At 45.1% G+C, this 27,227-nt stretch overlaps 1 protein-coding gene across 2 annotated transcripts; it reads left to right on the forward strand.

The window, feature by feature from the left end:
- Positions 1-3,697: 3,697 nt before the first annotated feature.
- Positions 3,698-27,013, forward strand: Rhogap102a (Rho GTPase activating protein at 102A). Of its 2 annotated transcripts, XM_076903942.1 has the most exons (12): positions 3,705-5,714; positions 10,592-10,748; positions 11,786-11,902; positions 16,448-16,629; positions 21,117-21,332; positions 21,720-21,870; positions 22,788-22,978; positions 23,438-23,664; positions 24,104-24,215; positions 24,809-25,136; positions 25,528-25,816; positions 26,457-26,941. In XM_076903942.1, the coding sequence occupies exons 1-12, from the start codon at positions 3,837-3,839 to the stop codon at positions 26,797-26,799; spliced, it is 4,191 nt and encodes a 1,396-aa protein (XP_076760057.1). In that variant the 5' UTR covers positions 3,705-3,836; the 3' UTR covers positions 26,800-26,941. The 2 variants fall into 2 exon arrangements, with proteins under 2 accessions (XP_076760058.1, XP_076760057.1); XM_076903943.1 differs by lacking the exon at positions 25,528-25,816 and having other exon boundaries at positions 3,698-5,714; positions 26,457-27,013.
- Positions 27,014-27,227: the final 214 nt, after the last annotated feature.

Genomic DNA, 27,227 nt, shown 5'->3' on the forward strand with positions numbered 1-27,227 from the left:
TTTCCCAGGGAGCCGATAAGAAACTTTCGAGGCGTGCAGACGGGCACAGATAAGGCCGGCTGGCAGACACTTCGGCGTCCCGACGAGAAACGCGAACGTAAACGCTAAAGATAGCACGATTCGCGCTTGTCCCCCGCGATTCGCGCCTCGGCCAATCTTTTATCAGATTCCACCAGGCTCCCACCAGCGGCTCTAGCTAACGCGCCGCTGCAACAGCTCTCTGGGATACGTAATTTCAATAATCCGAGCGGTTTAGTCATGCTTACGTCTGTTCTCCTTCGTCCGCGCTGGATGAGTACCTTGAACTGTTCTTAGCGTGAGAGCACGAGATGCTCTCGTAGTATTTCCTCGAGAGGGATTATAAAATAAGATGAAGAGAACGGACGAGATGGTAAAATGGGAAAGGGGATTCTGTGTTCTCCGCGACGCTAAGAAAGCGATCCTTTTGTGCGTTTAAGACTAGTATTTCTGAACTTCTGCATTTACGCAACGTGGTACCTTTGAGGTATTTTTTTAAGGAATCCATTCAATTCCATTCAATCGATTTCGATAAATTTTTTTCGTACGGAATAGATGAATCGAGACGAGACGGATAGTAACGTTTGACGGATCCGCGATGGCAGCCACGTCGGCATTCGTACCCCTCGAGCGGAACGCTTTGCAGCCTAGAAATTCCGGGCGCATTCCTCGATAAATCAGTCGGCGATTTTCCGCACGAAAAAATAAAGAGTCCCGGCGAGCTAGGCCAGCTCTGATTTACGATCGCCGTATAGGCGGCCCCCGAGGTGTGGTCTAACTTGCATCGGAGAATGGGTCCCGAAATAGTCCCGGACGCGGAATACGTCCCTAGGAGTATTAGGCAATCGCCCTCATGGCGATTTTTATCGCCCTACGTCAGTGCTGGCCGCGTATAAAGAAATGTCCCACATTTTCACCAGCGTACGTTAGGTAATCTCCGGCTTTCTCAACTTCCCCTTTCGATTTCTGAACGCCTCGACGGACTTTGGCACGGTGCGCACGTGGATGTCAACATTCGCTGCCTCCATTCTCGTGGCTTCTTCAGTTTCTTCTCTCCCCATTTTTCTTCGTATATTTTCCACCCACGCATCGCATCCTTCAAATTGACGGAAAAGTCAAGACGTTTCTTCATTCTGCGATTAAATTCCAATTTCTATGCTTCGAAATAGTACAGAAGAGAGTTAGCTAGGGATACATTCATTTCTGGATATGAAATTTAAAGAATGGTACACCAGAGGGTGAAGTAGGTACTTTTTCTTGGAAATTGATGCATTCGTATGCATATTTGCAATGTAGCAAGACAAAAGTTCGCGGCAGAGTTGCTTGAACCGACGAATTTAGAAATTGCACGTTCGCCAGGAATTTCTTATAGCGTTTGGCAAACAGAATCGATATTCCCGACAGAATCTGATGCGATTTACCGGACTTTACTACTCCCCGTTGCAACCCCCGCTTTCTCTACTCTGCCATTCTTATTACTCTCGAACGTGTAACAACTACACCAACAAATCATTCTACTACTATTTACAAACAGCTGGTTTTTGCCAACAATTCTTCACCAACGACCACCCGAAAGAATCACGCGCGTTCGTAACATCCTCCACTCTCGTCCGCCTCTCGCGGGCTTCACTTCCTCGCGCGCTACTCGCTAAAAAAAAAAAGAAAAGAAAAAAAGAGAAAAAAAAAGGAACGAGAGAACAAAAAGCAGAAAAAAAAATATTTTCAACGCCGTTGGAGGTTGCCCGTTCCGTTTGGCCCGTGTGCCGTTCCGTTTTCAACTGAATTCTTGAAACACGATCGTCGAACTGGGACGGCGTCGGTCTTACGAAAACCCGCGTCGCGACGCGTCGTTCTGTTCCCCTGCACTCGAAAAAACCAGCTCACCATCGCGCGCGCGGTCGCTCCCCGATCGTTATAAACAAATCGTCGGCCCAGGTGGAACTATCGTAGAACGAGGTACGCGGGAGAGAGCCGCGGACGTAGACGCGTCTCGCCAGAAAGCGGCGTCGGTATTTGGCAAACGATGACAACGTCGTGGATACCACCTCCGGTTAGTCTGCGGTCCCAGGTACCCTAGACCGCAGCCTCTGCTTCTTCCTCGGCTCGCTCCGTCTTCGTCTCTGTCCTCTTTCAACCGCCGCCTCGGCTCTCTCCGTCCTCTTCCGTCTCCGTCTTTCCCACTTCATCTTCCTCATCATCATCGTCATCGTCCTCTTCTTCCACTGCCGTTGCTCGACTCTCGCGCTCCCGCGGTTCGACTCTTCCGTCTTCCTCCCACCGTATCCAACCGTCTCTCTCTCTCTCTCTCTCTCTCTCCGCCTCTCCTTTCCCGTCTCTCGTACACTCAGGTTCTCTCTTCTCGCGTAAGAGAGGCACGAGGAGAGAAGGGGCAAAGACGCTTTTAGACACGGAGCGTCCACGAGCGTCGCGACGCCTTGAGAAGCAGTAGTCGCGTACCTTAGGCAGCTTCCACCTTGCCGGCTCGCGGCCGCACGTAACGTGATTCTCCTCTCCTGTCCGCACGGAGACATCCGCAACATCGGCTGCGTCGCGAACACCGTGCCGCGTTCTGCTCGCCTCGCGCTGAACGTCCTCGCTCCCTGGAGCACTGGGGAACAACGGAGAGGACGCACGAGGAACGGGGACGTATCAGTGGTTCTCAGTTGGAGAACGTGCGCGACCAACCGACCGACCGCGTAGCCGCGGCTACGTCCCGATCGCCCCGATTCCGTTCTATGTGCACGAGTTAAATTTGGGTCGAGGCATTACCTGCCCGACTCGCTGGAAAAACGAGCACCAGGCGATCCCGCCGTTTGTTTTCTTTCTCGTTTTCTGCTCCACCTGTCCTGGGCTGGGCTGACCTTGCGAGAACGATGATCGCGCGTCCCTTCTCGCGGCCCTGAGGGGTTCGCCAAGTGCTCGAGAGGATCGATTTCCAAAGGGTGGACTCTTCGCGTCCTTCGGTGGTGGTTCTCCGAGTTGAGACACGAACGAGGAGGCGTAGAGAAGAGGAGCAGTGGTTAGCTGAATATTCGGCGGGATCTGCGAAGTCTAAATTAGTCTGGAGCCCGTTGTTGTTGAAGTTCCGAACGCGGGCCTGCTGCTAGCCGGCGTAAAAAGAGCGTAAAGTTTCGTACGCGGAATAAAAATAAGCGTGATACGGGGAACCGGGAGAGTTGGATCAGTTTCTGCTCTCGCAGGGTTACGTGTCTCGCGCTGGGAACAACCGATAATTTCCCACTCGCCGAACAAGTGGCCATTCGCCTTTTCTGCATTAGAGGAAACCGATATTCCTCCCTTCTAACATTTCTCCCGAAAACAGACTGAGCTCCCGTACTTTCCTCTCCCGCGAGCAAAACGTATCATTCCGTCCAAAACGAGCAGCCAGCCTAGATTCACTCGAATTCCACTCGTTACCTCTCGCCGTCGTCGTCGTCGTCGTTCTCCACGGAACTGCGTCATTCATCGATCAGCCAGGAGCATCGCCACAATTTTTCGCCGTGCCCGCTGCCAGTATCCACGGCTCCGACGGATTCGACAGTGTGCAAGTGCAGTGCTGCGTTCATTCCGGTCGTAGTTCCATCAACGAGAGAGAAACTACGGTGGCCCCGTTCGTGAGCCACGGATGTGTCTTGGTAATCAGCGTGGGTGACGTCGCCGCGAGTGAACGTCGCGCGTCGCGCCGTGCTCGGTAATGGTATAGTGCGCCCTGGAGCCAGTGGACGACGGTTGGGGTCGTCGCTCGGTGATTGTGCACGAAGGGTAAAAACAATTCCGCGAAAGTGGTTCGCGTGGCGAAGAAGGAGAAGAACGCGACGATGGCGGAGCGTCCTGGGGGTAGGAGACGTTCTCGTCGCGACAGCATGGAGAGCCGCGGCTCGTTACGCGGCACGCCGCCGACCTCGAAGGATCGCAGGACCAAACGGGCGAGCAAACCGTCCAAGGAGCGATGGCTGCTCACCAGGAAGACCTGGCGATACATGGCAGACGCGGGGAGACGCTTGATCCCAGACGGGACGCACAACAGGCCAGAGGATATTCCGAAGATAGAGCAATACTTTCAGGAAGTGTGCGCGAAGGAGCCAAGATTCTTGCTCTGGAGGAAGTCCTCCTATCCGGGGACGTTGAGCTTTCGATCGCAGAGGCGTCGTCGATTGGTGAAAGGTGGCAGTTGTCGAGCGAAGGCCAGCTCGGCTGACGAGGCTGACGATATCAGAGGTCCACCACCGAGTTTTATACTGCAGACCACCACTGCTGGTAAATTTGACCTGGCCAAGGCTAAGAGGGAATGGTTGTTGGCATCGGAGGGAGGTAGCACTCCGTCGAGTCCTGTGGAGCATCGAAAGTTTCAACAGGAGGACTCGGAGACCAAAGCGTTGGCTGACATGCTGCAGAAGTACCTGAACATGCAGAGTGACGTCGCTGGTACGACGAGATCGGTCGGAAGGTCAGAGACAGATGGTCATACTGATGGTAAAGAGGTGTTTAATTACCAGAGCTTGGTAGACAGGCTTCAACAGCATCTGGATCTGATGCTTGCCCAATCGAAGCTTGAGGAACTTTCGATTCAACGAGCTTCCACGGATAAGGACGCGGAGAAAATTTCCAAGTCCATGCAACCGTATCAGGGTGACTACGTGCATAAGTCGTTGATGGAGACCATCAGCCGTTATTACAGCAAGTCTGCGAAGCGGGAACACGTAATCTCAGCTATTCTGACCGATCGAAAGCTTCTGGAGAAGTTGTACTTTGACCTGAGGTGTACCAGGGGGTTCAGAGGGCCACGTGCTACCGGCGCCTACACGTCGCCATCTTCTCGTTGGTGGTCCCACCAACGCACCAGAGCGCCAACGAAGGACTCAGAAGACTGGCTATCAAACAGAAGGGATCATATTTCCCTGCCACCTCTGATAGCTGTGCAAGAACCCAGTACCGATCGTGGCCCCGTAGACGACGGCGTTCAAACGGATCCCGTCCCTCGCGAAGTTCTCGATGCCATCCTCATAGAAAAAGAGAAGGAAGAGCTGTCCAGGGAGACGCCAGTTCAAAAACCAGGCGGTCGCAGACGGAGCAGCGTTGATAACGATGACGTGTCACCTTCCGTGAGCGATACCATCAAACGGTACCTTCGAATGGCCAGAAAGAAATCGATGGACGCGGACAAGGTGGACAGGTTCAAACGAGTGAACTACGACAGGAATCTGAGGAACATTAAGGCGAAAGGAGAGATCACGAAGCTGAGCGACGACGACGGAAACAATAAAGGCTGTCAAACGGACGACAACTGGGCTGTTAATTATAAAGAAATGGCCTCGATGGAGAATCCATCGGAGAATCTCTCTGACGCCGACACGGCTACCTCGCCGCCAAGTAGAAACGCGAGTTCGAGGAGCAGCATCGACGCTGGGCTCGGTTCCGAGGAACCATTGACACCCAAACACCACCATCATCAGTCCTTCCTTTCCCATCTCCTGCACGGTTCCAACGCGCACAAGGATAAACCGCATTCGGCACCGGGTTCACCGGCACTCACGTCATCGTCCGCAAATTCCGCAGGTGGCACAGCGATGCAGAAGAGCAAGTCCTCGAGCAGCGTGGTGCATCACGGCAGCCGACTGGTGGCCAAGAAGATATGGAGGTCCAGGAGCAAGAGCACCTCGAGGGCGTCCAATCCACCCTCCGTATGGACGCCGCAGGTGAGTTCCTCTTCTTCTGAATTTTTTATTTCATTACATTTATTTTATGACTGTCGCATTTTCTATTTTTTATACGTTTTTAACATTTCCATGTCTGGAAATGTTAGTAGAAATTTGTGAAAAATTTTGCTGCGAATTTTGATGAACGGAGTTTAGGACGATAATATTTTATTCGCGAAACGAATCGCAGTTCCATTGATATTGCCTGGAGAACGAGCAATTTTTTCTTCGACGTTCCACTGCATTCTGATTCTGTGCATTGTAAACGAAGCATGAACGGTTTCACGCGCGCTATACATAGAGTTTTGTCTTGCCAAAACATGTCTACGAATAATTTGCTTCGAACCACCTGTCGCCGCATAGCAGGGAGTTGTCCTCTCCGTTATAAGAAAGAAAACGAATTAATGATGTCGCTATTAACATCTGCTACGAAAATAGAGCGTTGCTATTAATAACAATACTCGCCTGCTTCGCTTTCTTAATAGTACTTGTAAATTAATTTTACCCACCGCGTCGAGTACAATCTAGGCAAGTTCGCACGGCGAATGTTCAAAGATCTCCACTGATCTCGTTTTATTGACCTTCTTCCGGGAAAGAGCTTAGGACGAATAATATCCTGACACTCCATCACCTCTTCCGCTTCTACCGCTGTCTTCTCTTCTGTTTCTGTTGGTGCTTCAATTCATTTTATTCTCCGTGTCGAGTTTTCCATTCTTGTAGCGAATAGCAATCTAATTGTCTTTCTGTTTCTTGGTTTCCCCCATACATAGTACATTTCCATTATTTTCATTTCAATCAATATCAATTTTCTTCATTTCAACTTTCACCCAAGTAGATAAAAAATTGTATTTCCATTATATCAAATAATTATACATACAATTATTTATTCTATTTGACATTAACAAAAGTTGAAGGCACCATTCCGTATCCCTAAGACAGAGATATTACAATATCCTTTCTTCCAACATCCGCGAACCTCAATTTCCTCTTCCCCAACTGTCACCCACGGTACCCATTATTTTCCAACCCCCATCTGTTCCCTTATCCCTTTTTCCACCATCTGCTTGCGTAATAACCTGCTTCGCTCCTAATTTCCACGTGTCCACACCCTTCGTTATCACCATCGCTGCCTCTGCTCTTTTTCCTTAGCTTCGACATTACTCGTAGCACTGTCCACTCCCCAGTTTCTACGCACTCTAGTCTTCTTCTCGATTTTCGCGTACCTCAGCCTCCCTTCTCGCTCGAGATCTCTTCGTGTCGCTGGTTCGTTGCGCTGTTCTTCGACGATTCGTCTATTTGTCTGCATTGTCATTCTCGTCCGACGTATCATGTCCACGCGGCGCGACTACGAGTCGTATTCGTAGGACGCGAAAGAGGAAAAAGCGGGGGCGGAGGCGCAAGAACAAGAAGAAGAAGGTCGACCTTGCGGCAGGCGATCTCGTTAAGCGGTAAGCGCGATAACCAATTTAGGGCCTCGGAATTTCGCCGGCGCCGCCAGAAATAGTCAGCCAACGGTGGTGTGTATAAACTATACTTAACCCCTGCTACTACTACTACTGCTATTACTACGTGCTTGGTAACCACACCAGCGTACGTCGACTTCGGCTATCATCAACGTTCGCGTATGCAGTTACACGCACGTGGCCCGCGACGCGTTAATTCTGATCCAGAAAAATTTCTTTTTATCACTGCACGAAAAAGAAATACGCACGAGCATATCTTTCGACGAGCAGGTCTCCTTAGAGCAGGAATAGAGGTTGAGGCGTTGGAATCGATCATGGTACCACTTTGTCAAGTGGTTTCGTTACGACAGGTTGAAGGAAAATTTAAAAATATAACTGGAGGAGCGAGGGAGCGTGGAAGTTAGCTTCCGATGGATGCATTTTCTTATTTATTAACCGGCGCTGGGGAACCCAGATGGGGAACGAGATTCGAGCACGTTTTTTAACTTTACACATTTATTGATGGGGCGAGCACTTGTTTTTATGAAATCTCTTTGAGTTATTTACAAGTTTCTTTTTATAACCACCGCTTTTCCTCGTTCGAAGAAATTTTACTTCGCGGTGTCTGACAGAAGGTTAAATCAAATTTCTCTGCTCTTGCATCCGACGCTTCGGTTCTTCTTTTTCTTTTTAAATTCCTCGGACAAAGTTTCGAAAATCGAAGGACTGAATTTATCAGTGACAGTGTTCGACAGCATGTGATTCTCATGCAAGTCTTCCTTCAATTTCTTCTTTTAAAATTAACGTTTTAGAGGCTAACATCTATTCCTATTAGCAGTTAATTAAACACTCCAGGCGACACCAAAAAGGAGACAGAATCATCGCTAATCCATCATCGTATGCGACCATATTTTATCAGAGTTTTCGTATTAGAGCTAAACATCACCCTTGCCTCCCTTTGCACCCATCCACCCACGTGTCGCGATTTAAATCTCGACTAAAAACAAATTTCACGATCTATCCATCGACTCCTCGTGTTTTATTACACATATCACTCGGCATTTTTAACGTTTTCGCATTTTATTGAAATATCACCGTTTTATGCAGTCCTCGAAATATTTCTGAAGTCAGCGAAATAAAGTAACTAAATCTTCTTAATAGTTTATTTAACAGGAACCTACTAGCTCAAAATTGAATTGAAAATACAAAAGATGCATCAGAATAAAGTTGCCTCGTGTGATCTTGTTAGAAACTGGATGAAACTACTAAACTATTGAAAGCAATATTTATGATTTTCTCACACCTAGAGGCTAATGATTACAGAGAAACATAAAGTTTTAGAAACGCACGTGAAACGTCATCAGATTTCAGGAACTGGCCGGCGATAAATTATCCGAGTCCTGTGCATTCTTCCTGAATATCGTTAAATAAGAGAACCGTGTGATCGTAAATTATTGGACATCGTTGTTCTCGGCTAGGGAATTCGCTCGATGATATTCCTACTCCGAATTGACGAGGAGCCAATTCATTACATCAGAGGCAACGAATCTGTCGCGTTTCCGGGAGCACCCTCTGCGAATGCAAACAAAATTGTTCGAAACTCCGTTCATTAGTTGTAAGAATGTGAATTACTATCTCTACGTCTCAAATTTACGCGCAATAAATTTTATTCGTTGAGATGTGGAATGATAAATATCAAATCCATTTGATCTTTAATCAGTGACGCATTTTAATGATACAATTCCAAATTCCATCGTCTTATTATTTTACAACAACACGCCTCCACTTTGTTCAGGAATAATTTTCAAAAGATCGATGAAGATTAAAATGAAAATTTTTGCGAGAAATTATGTATTCCCTCCGTCGAAGCTTGTTTAACATCACCTTTGATATTATTCTAACCTTTGAAAGAGCGTAACAAGAGGGATAGAAATTTTTGCATGGACTCTAGCTTTTATTTAGTTCGAGCTCGTTCAACAATCGCTCTATTGAACTTTGCGCGCTTTGTACATTTTTTTTCTAACGAGCGAGAAGGGAAAGGAATTTCGAGCTTTTTTTAGAATTGAAGAAGAAATGGAACGATTTTTTATGAAATCGATATCTTTGCTGTAAATTTTCACTCGATATTTTTCACGAATTTAATTTGTTCTTTAGGCTACCTTCGAAATAAAATCCGCTTGCACGCGCACGCGTACAGTAAAAAGCGTAATCGTGCACTGTTGTTCTTTTCCGCTCGTCTGGTAAATGAGGTACACTAAAAATAATCAGAAACCTCGATGTTGTTTGTTTTCTCTTTGCACTGAAATCCATCAAGAATTTTACTTCCCTCGATGTTGGATCGTTTGATTAGAGACGCTTTTAATTGTAACCGGGTATACGCTTACATCGTGAAGCAACGATGAGGAACAAAATTCCATTTTCGATGATATTACTCGAGTGAAATTTAATATTTCTACATTTCAACATGGCTGTAAATTTTTAATGAACTTTGCGATACGAAGAGAGAATGAAAAATCGTGGAGAAGTATCTGCCGTACTTACTTTAATTAAAACTATCACCTCCTACTCCTTTTGTTTTTTCTTTTTTTTCTGTACGGTGAAAGAATATAATAATTCGTTTTTATGAACGATAATATATTTTTTTCTTTTCGCTACAAGTGCCAGGAAGTAATTAGCTTGATTCATTCAGGGAGTATGAAGAATTTTATTATTACTCCTTATTCACTTAATTTCCGTGAAAACGTTTAACGGAAGAGATTTTACAGGAACACGTAGCATGTTTCCGCGAGGAATGCGAGTTCGGTAATAATTTTATTACCTCGATTGCAGCACATAAGAAGACGCCACTTTTACCACGTCACGTCCGGCGCACAGTTTCACAATTCTCACTTTTCCACGTGAACTGCAGTTTTTATATTTAATCCCAGTTTGCTCGTCGCGGCAATCGAGCACACTTTCGCTTCGACCTTGTTCTAGCAAGAACGAAACAATTTTTTTATCACTGCTCGCTAGCTCTTATTTTTCTTCCGCCCACGTCACTCTGTATCGTTAATAAACGAGCACGAATCTCCATAAATATCGACGCGAGCCTCGCGTTACAAGTGATCGAGTTTTCCGTCAATATTGAAACAGGACCCGCGTCGAATCAAATTTTACTGGCAATAAATCGCGAACGTTCGGTAGCGAATATTTGTACACCGTTTCATTAATTCCCGCGGACATTTAACGCCTGTAACGCAGTTTTGTACGCGCGACGATTATGCAGATTTTAACGAGAGCCCAGAGTGCGCATCGTTCGGATCGTTAACGCGACCGCGTTATTCAGTGATAATTAATTTCCCAAGCGTAAACGCGGTCTGACCTTCCGTAACGGGACGTGGACCCAGGTACAGTCGATCGTGGAAAAACTTTCAGAGCGTGCGACTTTAATTGCAGGGAAAGTGCACGTGGGCTGGCACTGGCGGGCGAAGAGTTACCCTGCAGGATACCTCGCTGAGGTCATTGTCAGAGATCGAGAGGAAGGTCCTGCGCAAGGTGGCTGTCGCGAAGCTTCAAGCCCTCAACTTGGGTGTTCACATCAGGCCACCGAGTGGTGAGTTTTTTCCGCTGATCATTTCTACTGAGATCCACCAATTGATCATATTTTCGCGCGAGCATAAAAATATGGTAACGTCGAAGTGAACCGTCTAAGTAATATTGCTTCGTAATTATTTTCGAAGAGCTGTCCTCGCGCGATAAAAGAAATCGGATGGAAGTTCGAGCGATTACCATTTTTTTTTCATCTCTCCTCGGGAATATCGGTCTCTTAAGCAAGTGTCAGGAATGAGATCCCGACTTATCGCTGATTGACGTGTTTACGAACGTAGGGTGTAACTTGAACGTTGAAGTATCCTCTTCTTCAAAGAATCTCGCGTGCACTCTCTTTGAGATTATTAAACATCGTTCACCATCACACGTTCCGAAGGTATCTTTTAAGAATGTTCTATTACCACCCTCGTACGAATTGCTCGTGCATAGACATGAACTACCTCGTCTCGTACGTTCAGAATATGTATAACTAAAAATATTCAACATTACTATAAACTAGTTTCATAGTCGTAAGCAATTTTAATCGTGTACAGAGGAAGCTTCCTCTTACTCGACGTGAACCACTTTTATTTTATACAGAATGTTAATAGTTCAATATCACTTTAACCAGAAAATATTGAAATTCGTCTTAATTAGTTGGACGTTATTAAGCACGCCGGATACGTCGCGTAAGAAACACCCTGTACCTTTCGCAATATGGTGGGCGAATTTTTTTGCGGTACACTCCCGTGTGGTCAATGACGTTACTCAACAATCAAGAAGGGATCGCGTTTCATCGAGCTTCATTTCCTCGTGCTCGTTCTACGTTTCTTTGTTCCACTTCCGTATCCAGGCGGAAGTGAGCCGATGAAACCGCAACGGAGACAGAGGCTACGCGCGAGAGACCCTTTAACGAATTCGCATAAAAAACCACCGTGGCTGCAGTTATCGATCCCCGCGAACAGTGAGAGCGTCGTTCGATGTTGCACAACGAAGAAAAAAAAAAAGACGAAAAGAAAGACGGATCTTTTTATCATCGTTCCGTTTCCCTCTGCTTTTCAGAATCGCTTGGTAGCAGTTGCGTTGTCACGAAGCCAAAGAGAAAAGCCCCTTTGCTCAAGAGGAAAGCTCTCACCACTGGTTTCTTCGATAATAAGGGGAAGGACGATAAGGAAAAGGGTAAGTGGCCGACGCAGAGATACCTGAAGGGTTAAAAATCAGATCGAATCGCCCAGAGGCCCCCTGCCAGCTTTCTCTGAGCTTCTTCAGGAAATATTGTACGCTGCGAGAAATTTATATCCCCAGTGATTTTCACTCGTTGTTTCTTACCGTGCCATGGCGATAGAAATTCGCTCGTAGATAGTGTCAATAATTAAACGCGGTGAATTAAGTGCGCAGTTTAATGTGCGGAAAGCGGCACAGTTAACGATCCCAGATTTATGGGGCGTTTATTTGTTTGGAGAATAACTAGTTCAGCTATTTTCAGGTGCGATTCTGTTTGCAAGAACTCGCTAGGCAGTGTCCCGAACATTTTATACGTTTACGACGTATCACCCTACATATACGTGTTTTGATCTGGCCGGGCCGTGGCTGAAAACAAATATTATCCTTGGGACAAATTTCGGCTGTTCAGCCTCTGTGTCTCCTCGTTTCGAATTCCATCGCTAATAATTGCTTAAATTGTCCGTAAACGTGTGCACTTGTCGGAAATCGGGCATCGTTTTCCGGTTACCAGTTGCTCCAAATCATTTCTTTTATTATACAAATATTTACTACTATTAAATATTCATTACCACCATACATTTGTGTAAACATTATTGGACGATATTCGTTGGATTATAATTTCAATCAAAATTTAATTATTAATATTACGAATACGAGAATGCTATCGCTAATAAATCTCAGTAGGTTTTAAACTTTCCCATTATGAAAGTTGCTCCGCAAAAGGGTCTCGGCTTCTTTGTTCTACCTTTTACACGAAGGAATAAATCCTTATACTTGTCTCTCCCAGATGATACTTTTTATAACCGTTGAAAAGTCTTCCCTCATTTGAATAATAAAATTTCACGCTGTTCTTATTTCCCTCGTTCGTCTGCTCTTTAATTATATCCCGTTCAAAGCGACGCGTTTTCAAAGGTGGCTTTGTAACTTGCTATTTTCCCTCTCGTTCCATATTAACCGGCTTACGTCTATCGTGTGGGTGTTTCGTACTCTTTTATGAGGTCCTTTTCGTGAACTACTCGCCGAGCGATGTGTCCGGATAAAAATCGCGCATGGAATTCGGACGAGAGCCGTAAAAGTGCCGACGTTTGTGTAACCACGAGGTAATTCAATGGTCCACTGACGTACGCGTGTTTTAACAACCTGTATAATAATTACCTTGCTTTCTCGTTGTATCCACAAAACCGTGCATATTTATTCTCCGTTTATACAATTGTTCCTTCTGTTTTACAAATTGAATTTGCATTTCTTCTTCATTCTTTCCATTTTAATACTCCTGGGTATCAATAATTTTATCTCTGCTAACACCTCTTAGAAATATCTTAAATTTAAATATCCCTACACAAATTATTATAATTACTACAACATTGAAGCTCCTAAAATCTCTTTACTTTCATTCCATTAATTCCACTTCCACGTATATTAAAAACCGCAGAATCCCCATTCGATCCTCCCCTTCTTGCAATCCCTTGATCCCAAACCGCGTCTCGTTAATTCCGCGAACCCTCTTGCGATCCCTCGAGAATCCAATTTAACCCCCCAAAAGAACTGTTAACAAATATTTATTCCTCTGTCGCTGCGCAATACATTCCGCTAGCGCACTGTCATACGGCACGAGAATGGACATCCACACCTCGTGGAATTAAATCGCAACGTCGCGCGACAGCTCGGATTCTCGGTGCACCGCGCGTTGGACGAATTGTCGTATCGCGCAAAACCGAGGGGCAGAGAGGAACAATTATTCTCGGCTTTCCGCATCGCCTGGAGAGCAGCTCTGGAATGGAAAAGCGAGGCCCATGCGCTAGCACCAGGCAACAGCATCGGCCAGCCTGGTATGAGACACAATTTCGCCGGTTAAAATTAGCCACGGGGTGCTTGGTGGCGGTGCATATTTCCGCATATACCAGGTTTATTTGCGGTCCGCGGCGGGTACGAGTGCCTTGGGGACACCGGACGTCAATCGGGAACCGGAATGGCCGCGCTACGGGGTCGCGCGCTCGGAACTCACCCCCGTCGAGGGACCGTCGGGACTGTCCGCGAGTTCCTCTTTACCGCGTATTGTTTTCCCACGCTGCTGCGGCGTTACATCGCGAGTGAGGCTCTTCTCGTTTTTTTATACGCCCTCGTCACGCTCGATCGTTCGTCCCTGGTGAATCGGTGGACCGTTAATTGTGACGCGGGGAACAAGTGCCGGGCAGATTGACAATTAATCGAATTGAGGATCGTTGGAGATCTGGGGACTTGGAAATGTGAAAATTCGAGAGTTCGAGAGTGTTGGAAAATTTCCAATTTAAACAGTGGATTGTGTAGAGTTGCGTGATGGGATTAGACGTCGGATATGAAAGAATATCATTATTTCGCGCGTTCTAATTTCAGGTGTGGAAATGTTTAGGCATTTTATTATCGGTTAACGGAATTACGGGGGTGACTGATCGACTGCAAGTTTCTTCTTTTGTTGAATACTATCGCGCGCTGGAGAATTCCGGAATCGCGTTTCCTCTAGCAATTTTGGCGGAGGCTGCTCTCCCGCAAATAAACATCCCCGACAAGGTAACCAGAAAGAAGCGAAACGGTAATAAATACCCTGGATCGAGTCACCATCGTTTTCCAGAGAGTTTACATTCCCGTACCAGCGTTTAATCATCAAAGAGGACTCTCGAAAATTCGATGATAGAATTCCCTCCGCGATCCACGTGTTTGCCAAATCTCTCTTTGCCAATAAAACCATCTTGAACCGTTTTCTTCGTTCACCTTGGTACCACGATGAAAAGAAACGATATCGTACTATTATTACCCTCTTCGACTTTAGAACCGGATTACAATATTATATAAGGAACAGAAAGAACTTCGCAACGAGACGAAAACTGCCTCTACGAAGGGAAGGAAACGAAAGTGATAACGACGAGTGTGGCAAGTGACCAGCCGGGAGAGTCTCATGGAAAGTGAAACGAGAACGAGGGGAAAGGGGATAGTCTAAAAGCGAAAGCCAGGAGTAGGAGGAAAGTGTCGCGGATGATTTTGAGGCTTCCAGGAAAAGGCTCGTTCTCCCATTGTCGGTTTCTGAGAGCGGTCGACGTTCCACGATGAAAGAGGGAGAAAGAGGGAGAAAGAGAGCTCGTTTGGAGAGGCTGGGATGGCCCAGATTGTGGTCTATAATCGGACCGGTATAGAGACACGGTTTGTTGCCTTTCGGCTTTTAGCCTGGCTTCGTGACTACGCCAGGATAGAGGGAGAGAGATGATGGGAGCGAGGTGCCGCGCGAAACTCTGACATATTCGATCATATGAGGGGACGTCACTTAAATGACGTTCTCGTTTAGAGCGTCGCCACGTTTGGGACACGTGAGTCGGGCACACGTGTCGTCCACGGGACCGAAACGCATTTCCTCTGCGTCGTTTCAACTCCAATGGGAATATTAATGGTTGGTGTGGGAATTTTAATCGAAAGCGAGACACCATCTTGAACGAGGAAAATTTTCTCGATTTTTAGCTGTGACTTTTAAGTTGCAATTGGGATGTGCGTCCATTCGTGTGTGACTTAATTAATTTTTTAAAAAACTTTTTTATTTTCCGTTTTCGCGTGTTCTCGTGGATAGCTGAAATATTATCTGTCGTTTATAGGGGTGGTTGAAGGCACAGGGACCTTTGAGAACGTCACAGAAGGTGATCGCTATTCGCGCGAGCATTTGGCAAGGCGGCTAGCAGCAATTAAGAAGTAATAAGATGAAATTCGAAAGGTGGCACGACGTGTTTCCGCGAACTTAGCCGAACAGCGCGCGGTTTGGTACCGAAAATAAAGCGACCGAAGCATTCATGGCCAGCAGGAATATTATCAAACGTCCACGTCGCTGCAGACGACTTTAAAGTAGCATCTGACGATACGATTCCCAATGTTTCTCGTACTTTACTACATTTTACGGACATAAAATATCTGCGATCGTTATCGTACGCTTTCAAATAAACCAGCGAGCGGAACCGATCATTTTATACTTTTCCATCATTCTCGAAGTGTGAAAAACAATTTCGCAGGAAAATTATTGCATGAAAGTACATGTCTAAACGCGGCGGTGATTTTACTAGGAAACGTTAAAAGAGAATTTCCTAATGAATCGCTCGAACGTTACGTACGCGTGTAAATAAGTCGTGTTTACAGGAACGGGGCACAGCTGACCACTCGTACATCAGATCGGATCACTTTCTTGGCCAGCTGATCGAAGCGATCCGAAATTAAATGAACCGCAACACCTGAAATTAGAAAAAACAACCCCAATTTTCCACCCTATAAATACGCGCTTGCATAAACACGTGTTTCTCTCTCTCTGCCTAAAATTCAATCATTTATAAATACGTCAAGATGGTTCACATTTTAATCGATCATCTGATTTTTAACGCCTCGAATCTCATCGCGATTGAATTTCTACGAAAGACAATGTCGATCGCTCCTCGCGCGAGATAAAAGCTGAAGTTATTTCGCGATTGAGATGTCTCTCTCTTTTTATTTCAGATTCGTCCGGTGGCCTGGTATTCGGTATACCGCTGTCACAGTGTTTGGAGAACGACAGGATCGCTAGAATCGCCGCTGGCGAAGTCTCGGACGTTGGATGCTTGTCGAGGAGCAGCAGACACGGCAGTAGGACAAGCTTCACGAGCCTGATCGAACCGACAGTCGCAGCCAAGACCGACGAGGTGAGTAAATTGATCCTTCTATCATTAGTATACAAATTAATCGACGAAATAATCATGCGTTAACATTGGAAAGTTGATCGAAAGAAACGGTATGCAAAAGTAAGTAGTTTGGTGAAAAAGCTTCCCTTAAATTGAAAAACTACTCTTTGAAAACTGAAATTTGTCAAAGATTACGTTTGTCAGTATATTCCGCAATGCGGATATTGTTTTTTAATAACAGTTTAGTTAAGTGAGATGTAAATTGCGTAAATAGTTACTTTTGTTAATCCTCTGGTAAAGGATCAAGTTTCCTTGCTTTATGTTTTTCATATTATTTGCATAAATAATTTTGAAAAAATTGTAGAAAACTACGTATCATATGTATTTTTCATAAGCAGAAGCGTTTCATTTCTCAATAATCGATTCTTTCCAATGTCCTGTCATTTATACGCGCGTTTCACTGCGACCTTTGGTCCTCAAGTAGTACAAGTCAACGCTGCGTCAGACATCGAACCTTCCGTTGTGTAATCAATATTATTACCAATGCTTTTTCCTATCTATTTCTACTAACGATCGAGATCTTCGAAAGCGTCGAGTGATATGTACGATTCTCAATAAAAATCATGACATTTTTGCGAAAATAAAATCGTCTACTTTGTCAGGTGTACGGGCAGCAAAGTGGCGTTTATTTTCACGGATAGGCGATCGCCTCCTGAAAGTAAGAATTACGTAAACTAAAAGTAGACTTTGAAACAAGCTTGGACGGATTTACAATTGGACACTTTACACGACTTTTTCGATGTCCGCTCATAAAGAGACGAGAGGAACGAGAAAAGCACGCCCACGGCCGAGTATCGGAATTCTAGTCACCTGTTTTAGATTGACGTGAACTAACCTGCACGCGGAAACCTCTCTCAACCTATCCGATAGAAATTTTAGTGGCTGTTAATACGAGAATTCGGTTACAGCAAAAATAGACGTGTCGTGGGAATAGCTCTCTTACTATCTTTTTTAAAGAGACGTCTCTGTCTCCTCCTCTTTTAACAGAGAGTAGTTGTTCAATTCGCCGCTCGTACGATATAATTTATTCGACTCTAACCCTGTCAAGAAACAACGTCTGTTATCAATTACATTAACATCTGTGACTGTGTAAAATTATTGAATCGCAAATTTACATTTGAACCAAGGGGGACAGGATGTTAACACGTCAAGTGCCCAGCCTATTTTGCTTGTCGTTTAGGCTACGGTCAGCCATCAAAAAGAATTAAACCTCACAATTGATACGCAAGGCTCGATACACACGGTGGTGTAAAATGAAGTGAAAACTTAATACAAGCACAGAACGGAAAAACTCCTTAAATGTACCAATCAATTCTCAACCTGGTCAATTACAACTTTCCCTATGCACATCTAAACTATACAACAATAAACCCCTTCTTGTGTAACACCCCATTGTGAAAGAACCAATCGAATATCGTAAGCACAACGCTGACACCTGCCATTTAGCTGCACGTAGACACCCGTTGCATCACGATCGTCGCATGACGCTTTATCAAAACGGCGAGACGAGGCGGCGGAGGGTGGTGTTCGAGCAGCTCGTGGTGCTAGAAGACGAAAGGGGTGCGAGACGCGGGACGGATCGCGGATGCGATCATAAACGGCGTCATCAATTGCGTCATGGCTGGCACATCGCGGGTCGCGACGCGGAGGGCGTTTATCGATGGCCACTTTGCGAGTCAGGGGCGCGAAGACGCTCGAGCCACGGGCCGCAAGTGGTTATTTTTTGACGGATACGTCAGCAGGACGCCGGCTTACCGCCGTTTATTCTATATTCCGTCGCGTGCGCGACGCCCGAGACGGGCCGAAACGGACGCGCCCGTTGCCAAATTTTCTTACCGCATTTAAACTAACAGTTCCGTGCAATTAAATGCCAATGGGCGGCAGTGAGACGTGTCACGCTCGAACGTTCCTCGATAGAAGCGACGCGTGTTTCTGCATCAAACGCGCACGATTTGCTGGAGATACTCGTTCCTTCGAAAGGTGGAACCGTTGCGTTTAATTGATTCCATGGTTGGGAAAATTTGGAGACTTTTTTATTAATTTCTAGCTGTTTATCGTTCGATGAGAAACGCGAGACATTGGGCTTCGACTGAAAGCGTGCGAAGCTCGAGACGAATTGAATCTCGTTCTGATTAGTCTTTTTGTTAACTGTGAATTATTAATATGGAATGAGAGTTTGAAATCCTCGTGACGCTTGTCTATTCCGTCTTGTCGAATCTATACCTTTTTTTTTTTTAAAGGCTACCTCTTCCGCGACCGGAAGTAAATGTTTTGATTCGAGAAGCACCGGCGCCACCTGGTCGGGGATCACGAATCCTCTTCTTCGTTTTCTTCTTTTTTACGTTCTCCAACCGGAGAACTCTCGGACGTTCTGGCGTTATTTTAAGAAAGTCGAAGATTCGACCCGCGCCTCTTGATTTACACGATCCGATCTAATTTCCGAGCGTTTATACATTTGCGTATTGATTTCTCGGTTTATGCCGGCATCGTGGGATGATTTGTTCGTGCCTGAGAATTTATTTTAGCCAGGCGCAGCTTTGTTCTAGCGTCCTGTCGCTTATCGCGCGTTCCTCTTCGATAGAACACCATTTAATTCGAGCTAGATCGTATTACAAATTTAATGATAACTTAATCGATAATTGTAGTGATAGTGATAGGTTGCAAAATCAGCGATTAACTGTCGTAATTTTCGAAGTAAAATTGCATAGAGTCTGCAGACGTATTAGTAACTAACGCAAATCGATATTGAATAGTATAAAAATACAAATGTTTTCTACTGTGGCAAGTAAAATCTGAAATAGAAGACCACGTGGGAAGACTATTACCACTATAATTAATAGCACCGGCGATGCATCACCGCTCAATGTGTTAACCCTATCTAATCCATTATTCGCATGGTAAACTCTTACCTGGATGTATACAAAGTGGCCCGATTTATTCTCCGCAAGAAAGTTGGAACGCTCTCTTCGGAATGTAAATAATTGGAGGGACCCTTACGAGCTGGATCGTGACGCACTCCGTCTGTGGGCGGAATTTTTCCAGCACGGCGAGAAATTCCGCCGGTTGCGAGTCAGAAACTAAATCTACCCCGTGAGGTCTCCTTTTTCCGGAGATTTAGCTGTTACATCTATTCACAGTGAGTCTATTGATCCGGGATAGTCCGCGAGATAACTCTGCGATTTGTTCATCTGACACGAACCGTTTCCGACGCGGAGGAATCTTTTATGGAGGAAAATAAAAGGAAAGGAATTCGACCTCGCTGTGCTAGGGAAGAATTAGTTTTCGATTGATTTAAATAATTGATATTTTTTAGAAGGAATTCAGTTTTCTTTCTTAATATTTAAAATTTCAATTTTGCCGTTCGAAATTTCATGATTAATTTCATCGATCGCTTTTCGTACAGACAGAGGAAATCTGAAACGTTTCACTGGGAAATTCCTAAAACTTCCAATGAAAATAGATGATCCACGCATAAAATTGTGAGATATGATTCACATATTGTGGAAGTGGCGTCGATTTATCGTGGCGCCAACTATGACAATGCCACCCTCGACTTCCGGTACCCAATCATATACATCTGACTCGTACGCTAGTAGAATGATGACTCAGCGTACGGTCTAATATTTATTGTTCATCAAATCGTTGGGCGTCATTGAATTATTTCACTGAATTTTCAAAACTCTCGTAACCAAGTTAAATAGTAATTGATGTTTCAAACTTATCCATATCAATTGAAGTAAAAAATAAAATTTTCAAACAATTTCCACGGATTGATTGAGAATCGCAACAAAAATAAAGAGAAATTCCTAAATCAGTCCATGTTGGAAATTGTATTACAAGCAGTTAAAAGTAATTTAGCCAATAAACGAAAATAAAGAATTGATTTAATTTCTCGCTTGATTTGCGCATTTTATTTAGACGAGACCGCGGCTGGAACATTTGGCCGGTTAACTCGATGAAAATGCCACGTGCTTAAATAGCACGATCGATCGATTTAAAGCGATCTCGGGACGCGCGACTCGCGTTGCACTTCCCTTGTCGACGTCACGTGTATCCCGAGCCGGCAGTGACGTCACTGTTCGCGGACGCGAATAGAAACGAGACACGAGAGCGTTAATTTTAGCCGGGGATTAATTAGGATTCCCTAAATATTGCAAGATTTTCTGTCAGACCAGATGGACGAGCACAACGATCAGCCATTAGGAACACTGTACTTGTCCATCAATGCTTAATAATATAATTCTAACGCGATTCATTTTCCAAAAGTAAAGCTTTTAATGGATGTCAATTAGTACCTCTGTTTAACGTTTCCATTTCATGCATTAATTTACGATATTTCCATGTTTAATTTCGTTCGATCGATTTTTGGTAATTCTTCAAAAAACTGTCGTGGTTGTCGAATGTGTGAACGAATTAGCAATGATTGGGGGCGAATAAAATTGTTTCAGGGTGGTTCGTGCGAATCGTTGTCGTCGAAAGGAGGAGCTCTGACAGGAAGCGACTCTGGGGTGCTCGAATTGAGCGACAGCGGTGGAGGAGGCCCTCCAGGGGAATGGGACGCGGTTCCAGGCGTAGTCAGACAGTGCATCAGGCACCTAGAAAACACGGGCCTCCGAACTCTTGGCATCTTCCGGGTGTCGCCTTCGAAGAAGAGGGTGAGACAGGTGAGTCTTCGACGATATTTACAGCTTTGTCATCGTCTAATTCCATATAATTATGTTTTCTCGTCTGATTCTATTTTGTATTTTAAATAGTCACTTTGAACTCTCATTCGCTTTCCTAGTAGAACGAATTCGATCCGCGACATGCATATTGCGAAAAGTGAATCGATGTATTATTTGAATCTCCCTCCAGACTTGCAATTAATTTCTTAAAGTACAATTTTATTGTTTAAGCATGTGACAAGACTGACATTTTTTTTGGTATTCTGTAGATACTCGAAAATCGCCTTCCGTTTAATTAACAATGCAAGTGTCAAGAAAATTATATCTTTTATTCTTCGAGTTTAGAGACCAGCGAGTAATCGATCAGTTCGACGAATATTTTTCTAGTTACGAGAAGATTTCGATTGCGGTCGCGAGACGAAAATCGGGCCCGATCAGTGTCCCCACGATGTGGCAGCCCTTCTCAAGGAATTCTTCCGGGATCTACCCGACCCTCTGCTTTGCAGGGATCTGTACCAGGCCTTCGTTCATACGCAAAGTAAGCCCAAGCTGACAATCACGATCAGATGAGCGTAAACCGCTTAAAGCCGCGGAAATCCATTATGGAAATCCATTTTTAAGCTTGATTAATATTTGCAATTCAATGCGATCGCATAAAGGGTTCTGCGCTACTGTCCCGCGGCGATTAATATTATTACACGAAACAATGGTAGACGAAACAAGAACAGTACAAAAGAAAGTAACTGTAAAGCTTACTTGAACATTCTTTTCTTCGTAATCTATTAAATTTACCGTTGGGAAAAAGTTATTCTGAATACAAAATAATTCTGCAGATTTTGCATGTTCTTGGTGATACTTTTTTAATGAAGGGAAATTTCTCAAAGTTATTTTTAATACTTTTCGGCTTTTCATAGTGGAAGTATGTCTCTTAAAGGTTAACGCGTGCTTTTCTATTTTCTTGCATATCTTGAAATAAACTGGATATAAAAATTGATCGAATAAATACTCGATGGCCTTTTGTGCTCGATGAAGCTTTGCCACTTGACGTCTCTCGCGCTCTACGTCACATATTCCTATTTTACCTTTTTTCTTCCTCCCAGCATCCAATATCTTACTTTCTACATCCCGTATCTTGTGTCACTTTAGACAACCCTTTCTCTACTTCCCCTATCCCACTGCGAACTTCACACTCTCCATAACTCCCGTCCCGTTCTCCTTCACAGATTATCCTGTCTATCTTTTATTTAAAAAATTAATAAATGTTGTACACAAAAATGGTCCAGAAAATTTGCAAAAAAAGAGCCTGATGTTTCTATATCCAGAGCTTCTATAAACGTGCAACGATTGAAAAAAGTTCCTCGAATCCTTCGAGTGCACAAAATCTCCTCATCGCCTAATAATTATTAAAGACTTAACGATTAGGATGTGCGTTAAAGGAGATTCTGTTTCCCACAGAGATCCGGAACCGTCGTCTTCAGCAAGAGGCTCTTCAGCATCTTATTCAGCTGTTACCCACACCGAACCGTGAGACCCTGTGGGCACTTTTGAACTTCCTCAATGTAGTAGCGTCGAATAGCGAGGATCAAAAGAGCGAGACAGGTGAATGGATGCCTGGGAACAAAATGGACACAACCAACTTGGCCACGGTAAGTGCTCGTTTAATTATCCTATCACGAATTAATCGCGAGGAAATTCGAACTTTGTTGACACTTCCTGCGTATAACGAGATCAGAAATAGAGAAACTTTGAGTTCCGGTCTGTGAATGATGAACTCGTAAATATTAAATTTTTTAGAGGAATATCCTTGAAATTGTTCATTCTGACACTTTCAAAATATTAATTGCAATCTCTTTAATTGGTATTTCTATATTAACGGTATAAATTCCATAGAATATTCTTCTGTAATAACTTTTAGAACGAAATCTCAGCGCTTGAACTTTCAGAGTACTTCGCCAAGTTCCCCATTACAATTTAGCCAGAAAACTTTCGCTGAGACGATAATTTACATAACGCTTTTCCACTAGTTTAATTTTTCAGTTCCAATTACGAGGTTTCGCGGACCAGTTAGTCGTAATTAAAGTTAGCACATAATTCTTTCGGTGAAGGTATTCGCGCCGAACATCCTCCATTGCGTGAAACCCGGGCAGAGGTCGGAGGTGTCCGCGGAGAGGGCGGAAGAGAGGATAGATGTAATAAACGTGGTGAGGGCTCTTCTGGAGAACGCCTCTACGTTATTTACCGTGCCAGCCGCCCTTCTGGACGAGGTGTATCTGCACATGATGGACACCCATCCGGCCGATTTGGATCTTGCCCTCTCTCGACGCGCTGAAGAGTGAGTAGCTCAAATAGCCACCCCCTATCTTTAATCTCTAATCTCACCGGGTTCGTTTCTCCTCGAATCTTCAAATAAAATCACTCCAGACATACTGACTATTTGATCTCATTTCTCTTACGATTAAAAATAGTTGAAAGTATTCTCGTGAAAGTTAACATTCTATTTCTAATTTCACCCCTGTTCAAACGATAATTCCATTCGGTTTTTAATTGAGAATAGTTATTCATTTGCGTATTAGATTTATTCTTGCTTCGTTTCTGTTTGTTTTTCGTTTGGAATATTTTATTCGAGACGCTTCGCCTCTACCGAAGACGTTTTATAATCCGTCTCAAACTTCGCGGCCACCTGGCAAAAGGCCAGGGGAGTTCGCGCTTGTATGTCAGTCGGCGGGTCGCGGTGAAAAAGCTGACAGCGAGTTTCGTACGGTTTTTCGCAGGCAATGCGGCGACGAGGCGGATCCGTGCAGCGAAGCTGAAAACTTCTCGGTCGAGGAGACGCTGACGACGTCGACAACGACCACGGCCGGGACGACCACGTCGGCCAGAAAGGTAACCGATCCAGATCGTACCAAGATATCCCTGGGCCATTTCGTGGTATCGCTCTGACGTCTTTGGCTACTTCGAGATCGAGGGAAGATATGGCTCGATTTCAAAGGGGCTGAAGTTTTCTTCCACACCTCCAACCTTCTAATCCTCCCTCTACTTCTCCCAACTTTCCCTTCTCGCTTGTTCAATTATGTACGAACGCACAAATTTCGTATTTTTCTCGCGAAATGAAAAACTTTATCGCAAACAAGGAGGCAAAGACAGAAAAATCTTCTCCTGCGAGAGTATTCTTGTTTTAACACGTCCATTTCGGTCATGTACACGTCCCACGCTTTAAAATCAAATATTTTCGCTTCTAACATGTACTTCACAATTTTCACAATAGTATAAAGACGATAATTATCAAAAAAGAATGTACAGTTTAAAATGCACAATACAAAAAAGCCTGAATAAAAAGGCGCATACGTCCACCATGGCACCTAACGTGTTAAGTGCAAAAGATGGTTTCTTTGATCCCCAACGTCTAATAAAATTCTATATGAAAACCAAGCTTCGTACAAATCATTCTAAAAGTAGATGAATTTTGTCTGTTAAAGGTGTGGACGAGAGAGCAATGTCTTCACCAAACGGCTGGCGTGGGTGGAGACATAGGTCCAAGGCCTAGGCGGCCAAAGAGGCCTGGGAGTCGACGAAGGGAGGAAGGCAGGAGTAACAGCGTGGACAGTGGATCCAGCGAGGATCCAGCTGACCCACGGAGGAGATCCTCGCCCATGGTAATCACCGCTAGTCTCACCATACCGATGTCCGGAGCGTTCACGTTGAACCTCGACGATCCGGACATTCCGTATATCGAGGAGGCACCGAAACAACCCAGCGCGCCGCCAAGAAGGCAGAGGCAGCGATCGATTTCCGGTTGCAGCGAAGGTATGCACACCCTCCTCACCCCCTCGTATTTCACTAGGAAGCCTAAAGTTTTGTTTCTCTCACTGGTTTATTTTGTTTCGCTGTGTTACGTTTTCCTTTTAATGTGCTGGACGAATTACTTTAGATAATAAGACTAATAATAACACCGAATAAAAACACGAAAACTTGAACCAATCATGACACACGTTATTCGAAATTAGCTTCACATCTCGATTAGAAATGATCCTCGTTTCGAAGCGTCACGTGAATGTCGCTAGAAAGAGCGAAATAATGTCCGCGATCTAAAAGTACCGTTGTAAATTCGAAAGAACAAGAAAAAAATAAAGAACGAACGAAACTCGCCATAGACACAAAACTGTACCAATTAAACCATGAATCTTGATCATACCAGGCGGAAGGCACGGAAGTGACAGTGCCGTGGGTTCTTCCGCGACGCTGTCCGGCGACCAAGCGCCAAGCTCGCCCCCGTCGTGGGCGTCGTCGCCGCCTGCCAGCCCTGACAGCGCTGTCACAGCCGTTTCGTACATCCCCGACCAGCAGGCGGTCCTTCAGAGGGTGTCGTTCACCACCTCGAGCGAGATACGCCAGGTGGCCAGGTCGAGCAGCAGCCAGGAGACCTCGAGGAGCACCGCGGCCCCGTACACGCCGAGCATCACCAGCATCGGCGGTGCGGTTTTGAGGTGAGAATCCTGCGCCTCCGCGCTATGCCGGCTTCCGCGTGCTGCTGACAGGAATTGGCCAGATGATCTTGATTCGTGCCGCTGTCCTGGTATTCGCGTAGAACATCTGGGACAGTTCATTCACCCCCCCACTTCGGTGGAATCTAGCGCACCGTGGCGCGTTCACCTTGATATTTCGTTGCATTCGATGGTTGTTAAGTGGTCTGCATTGGTTTTTGTTCCTCGTTAACCGTTTGGCTTTTCTTCTTTTTTTTTCTTTTTTTTTTTTTTGTATGCATCAGTTGCTCCCTGCGTTCTTGTACCTATGTGATTCTTCTTACTGACTTTTACACCGTGCTTTCGCTGCGCGATATTTTCTTTTGTCTTTACTTAACTTTAGAATAAGAAGTCGAACATGTAGCTTCATTTTTGTGAAAGGATCAGTGGAACGAAGATTCCACGCTTTCGATTTCTTTCCTAATGTAGAATAACCTTCTGTTAATCGTACCCTCTTTCCATTATATCCACATGTCGAATGTTCGATCGAAAAAAAGTAAAGAAACAGAGAAAACGTTATTCTACATTCCCATTTTACTTTCTCGAAATCGCGTTATCGAATCGAAGCTCAATTAGTTAGATGGTGCGTCGCGTTACGTTGCAGGTCGAAGACCGCGGACATCGAGAGGATGTTACACATCTCCCGACCGGAGCCAAGCATCGGCTTGTCACAGCAGAGCAAGACCAGCACCAGCACCACCTCGTCGGAGAGTAAAAAGTACACCAAGAGACGTTACACGGATTCGAGGCATCAGACGCGTCATATCCCTGATTCCGAGACTCTGGCGGGGAAAAGCACCGTCGCTGCCTCATCGTCGACCACGATTACGATGTCCTCCCAGTCCACGGTTGTTGGCACGCAGAGCCAGCGAGCCGGTGCTCAGCCGGTCTGGAAACGGCGGGAGCTCATCTCCAGCGCGCCCAAGGACAGGGAGGGATACTTCTGAACATCCCTATGGGCGATCGAGTCGACCACCGAGAGGATCTCGATGGATCGTTGCTCTCAGAGCTCGCGCGAAAAAGGCTCTGCTCGAGATGTTTCATCAAGCGCTCTGTTGGACTTTTCTGTCGATGTTGAACGAGATCTTGAGAAACACGGACATGGGCTCGCTGTAAGCTGATTCATCGCGAATCGATAATCCGATCAGGTATACTCGTACTTAGGTATTTCGATGAAAAAGAATCGAATTGAAAGAAATTCGTATACTTCTAACCAAGTATAATCAATGGATCAGATGTAGAAGACGATGATAAGTTGAAGTATCGTACGCTTTTAGACATTTTTCACACAGCAGACCACAGAAGTGAATTTTATAAATGAAACCACTTGTACGTTTAAAAAGTGGACGATTAATCTCGTACGTTGCTCGTGAAT

The sequence above is a fragment of the Xylocopa sonorina genome, chromosome 11, assembly GCF_050948175.1.
Source record: "Xylocopa sonorina isolate GNS202 chromosome 11, iyXylSono1_principal, whole genome shotgun sequence".
NCBI classification, from domain to species: Eukaryota; Metazoa; Arthropoda; class Insecta; order Hymenoptera; family Apidae; genus Xylocopa; species Xylocopa sonorina.

What these genes read in the sequence shown, in the direction of transcription:
- Rhogap102a (XM_076903942.1), top strand. Translation starts at nt 3,837, where the DNA reads ATGGCGGAGCGTCCTGGGGGTAGGAGACGTTCTCGTCGCGACAGCATG. An exon ending in ACACAACCAACTTGGCCACG is followed by an intron (nt 22,979 to 23,437) that starts GTAAGTGCTCGT and finishes CTTTCGGTGAAG; the next exon opens with GTATTCGCGCCGAACATCCT. An exon ending in GATTTCCGGTTGCAGCGAAG is followed by an intron (nt 25,137 to 25,527) that starts GTATGCACACCC and finishes TGATCATACCAG; the next exon opens with GCGGAAGGCACGGAAGTGAC.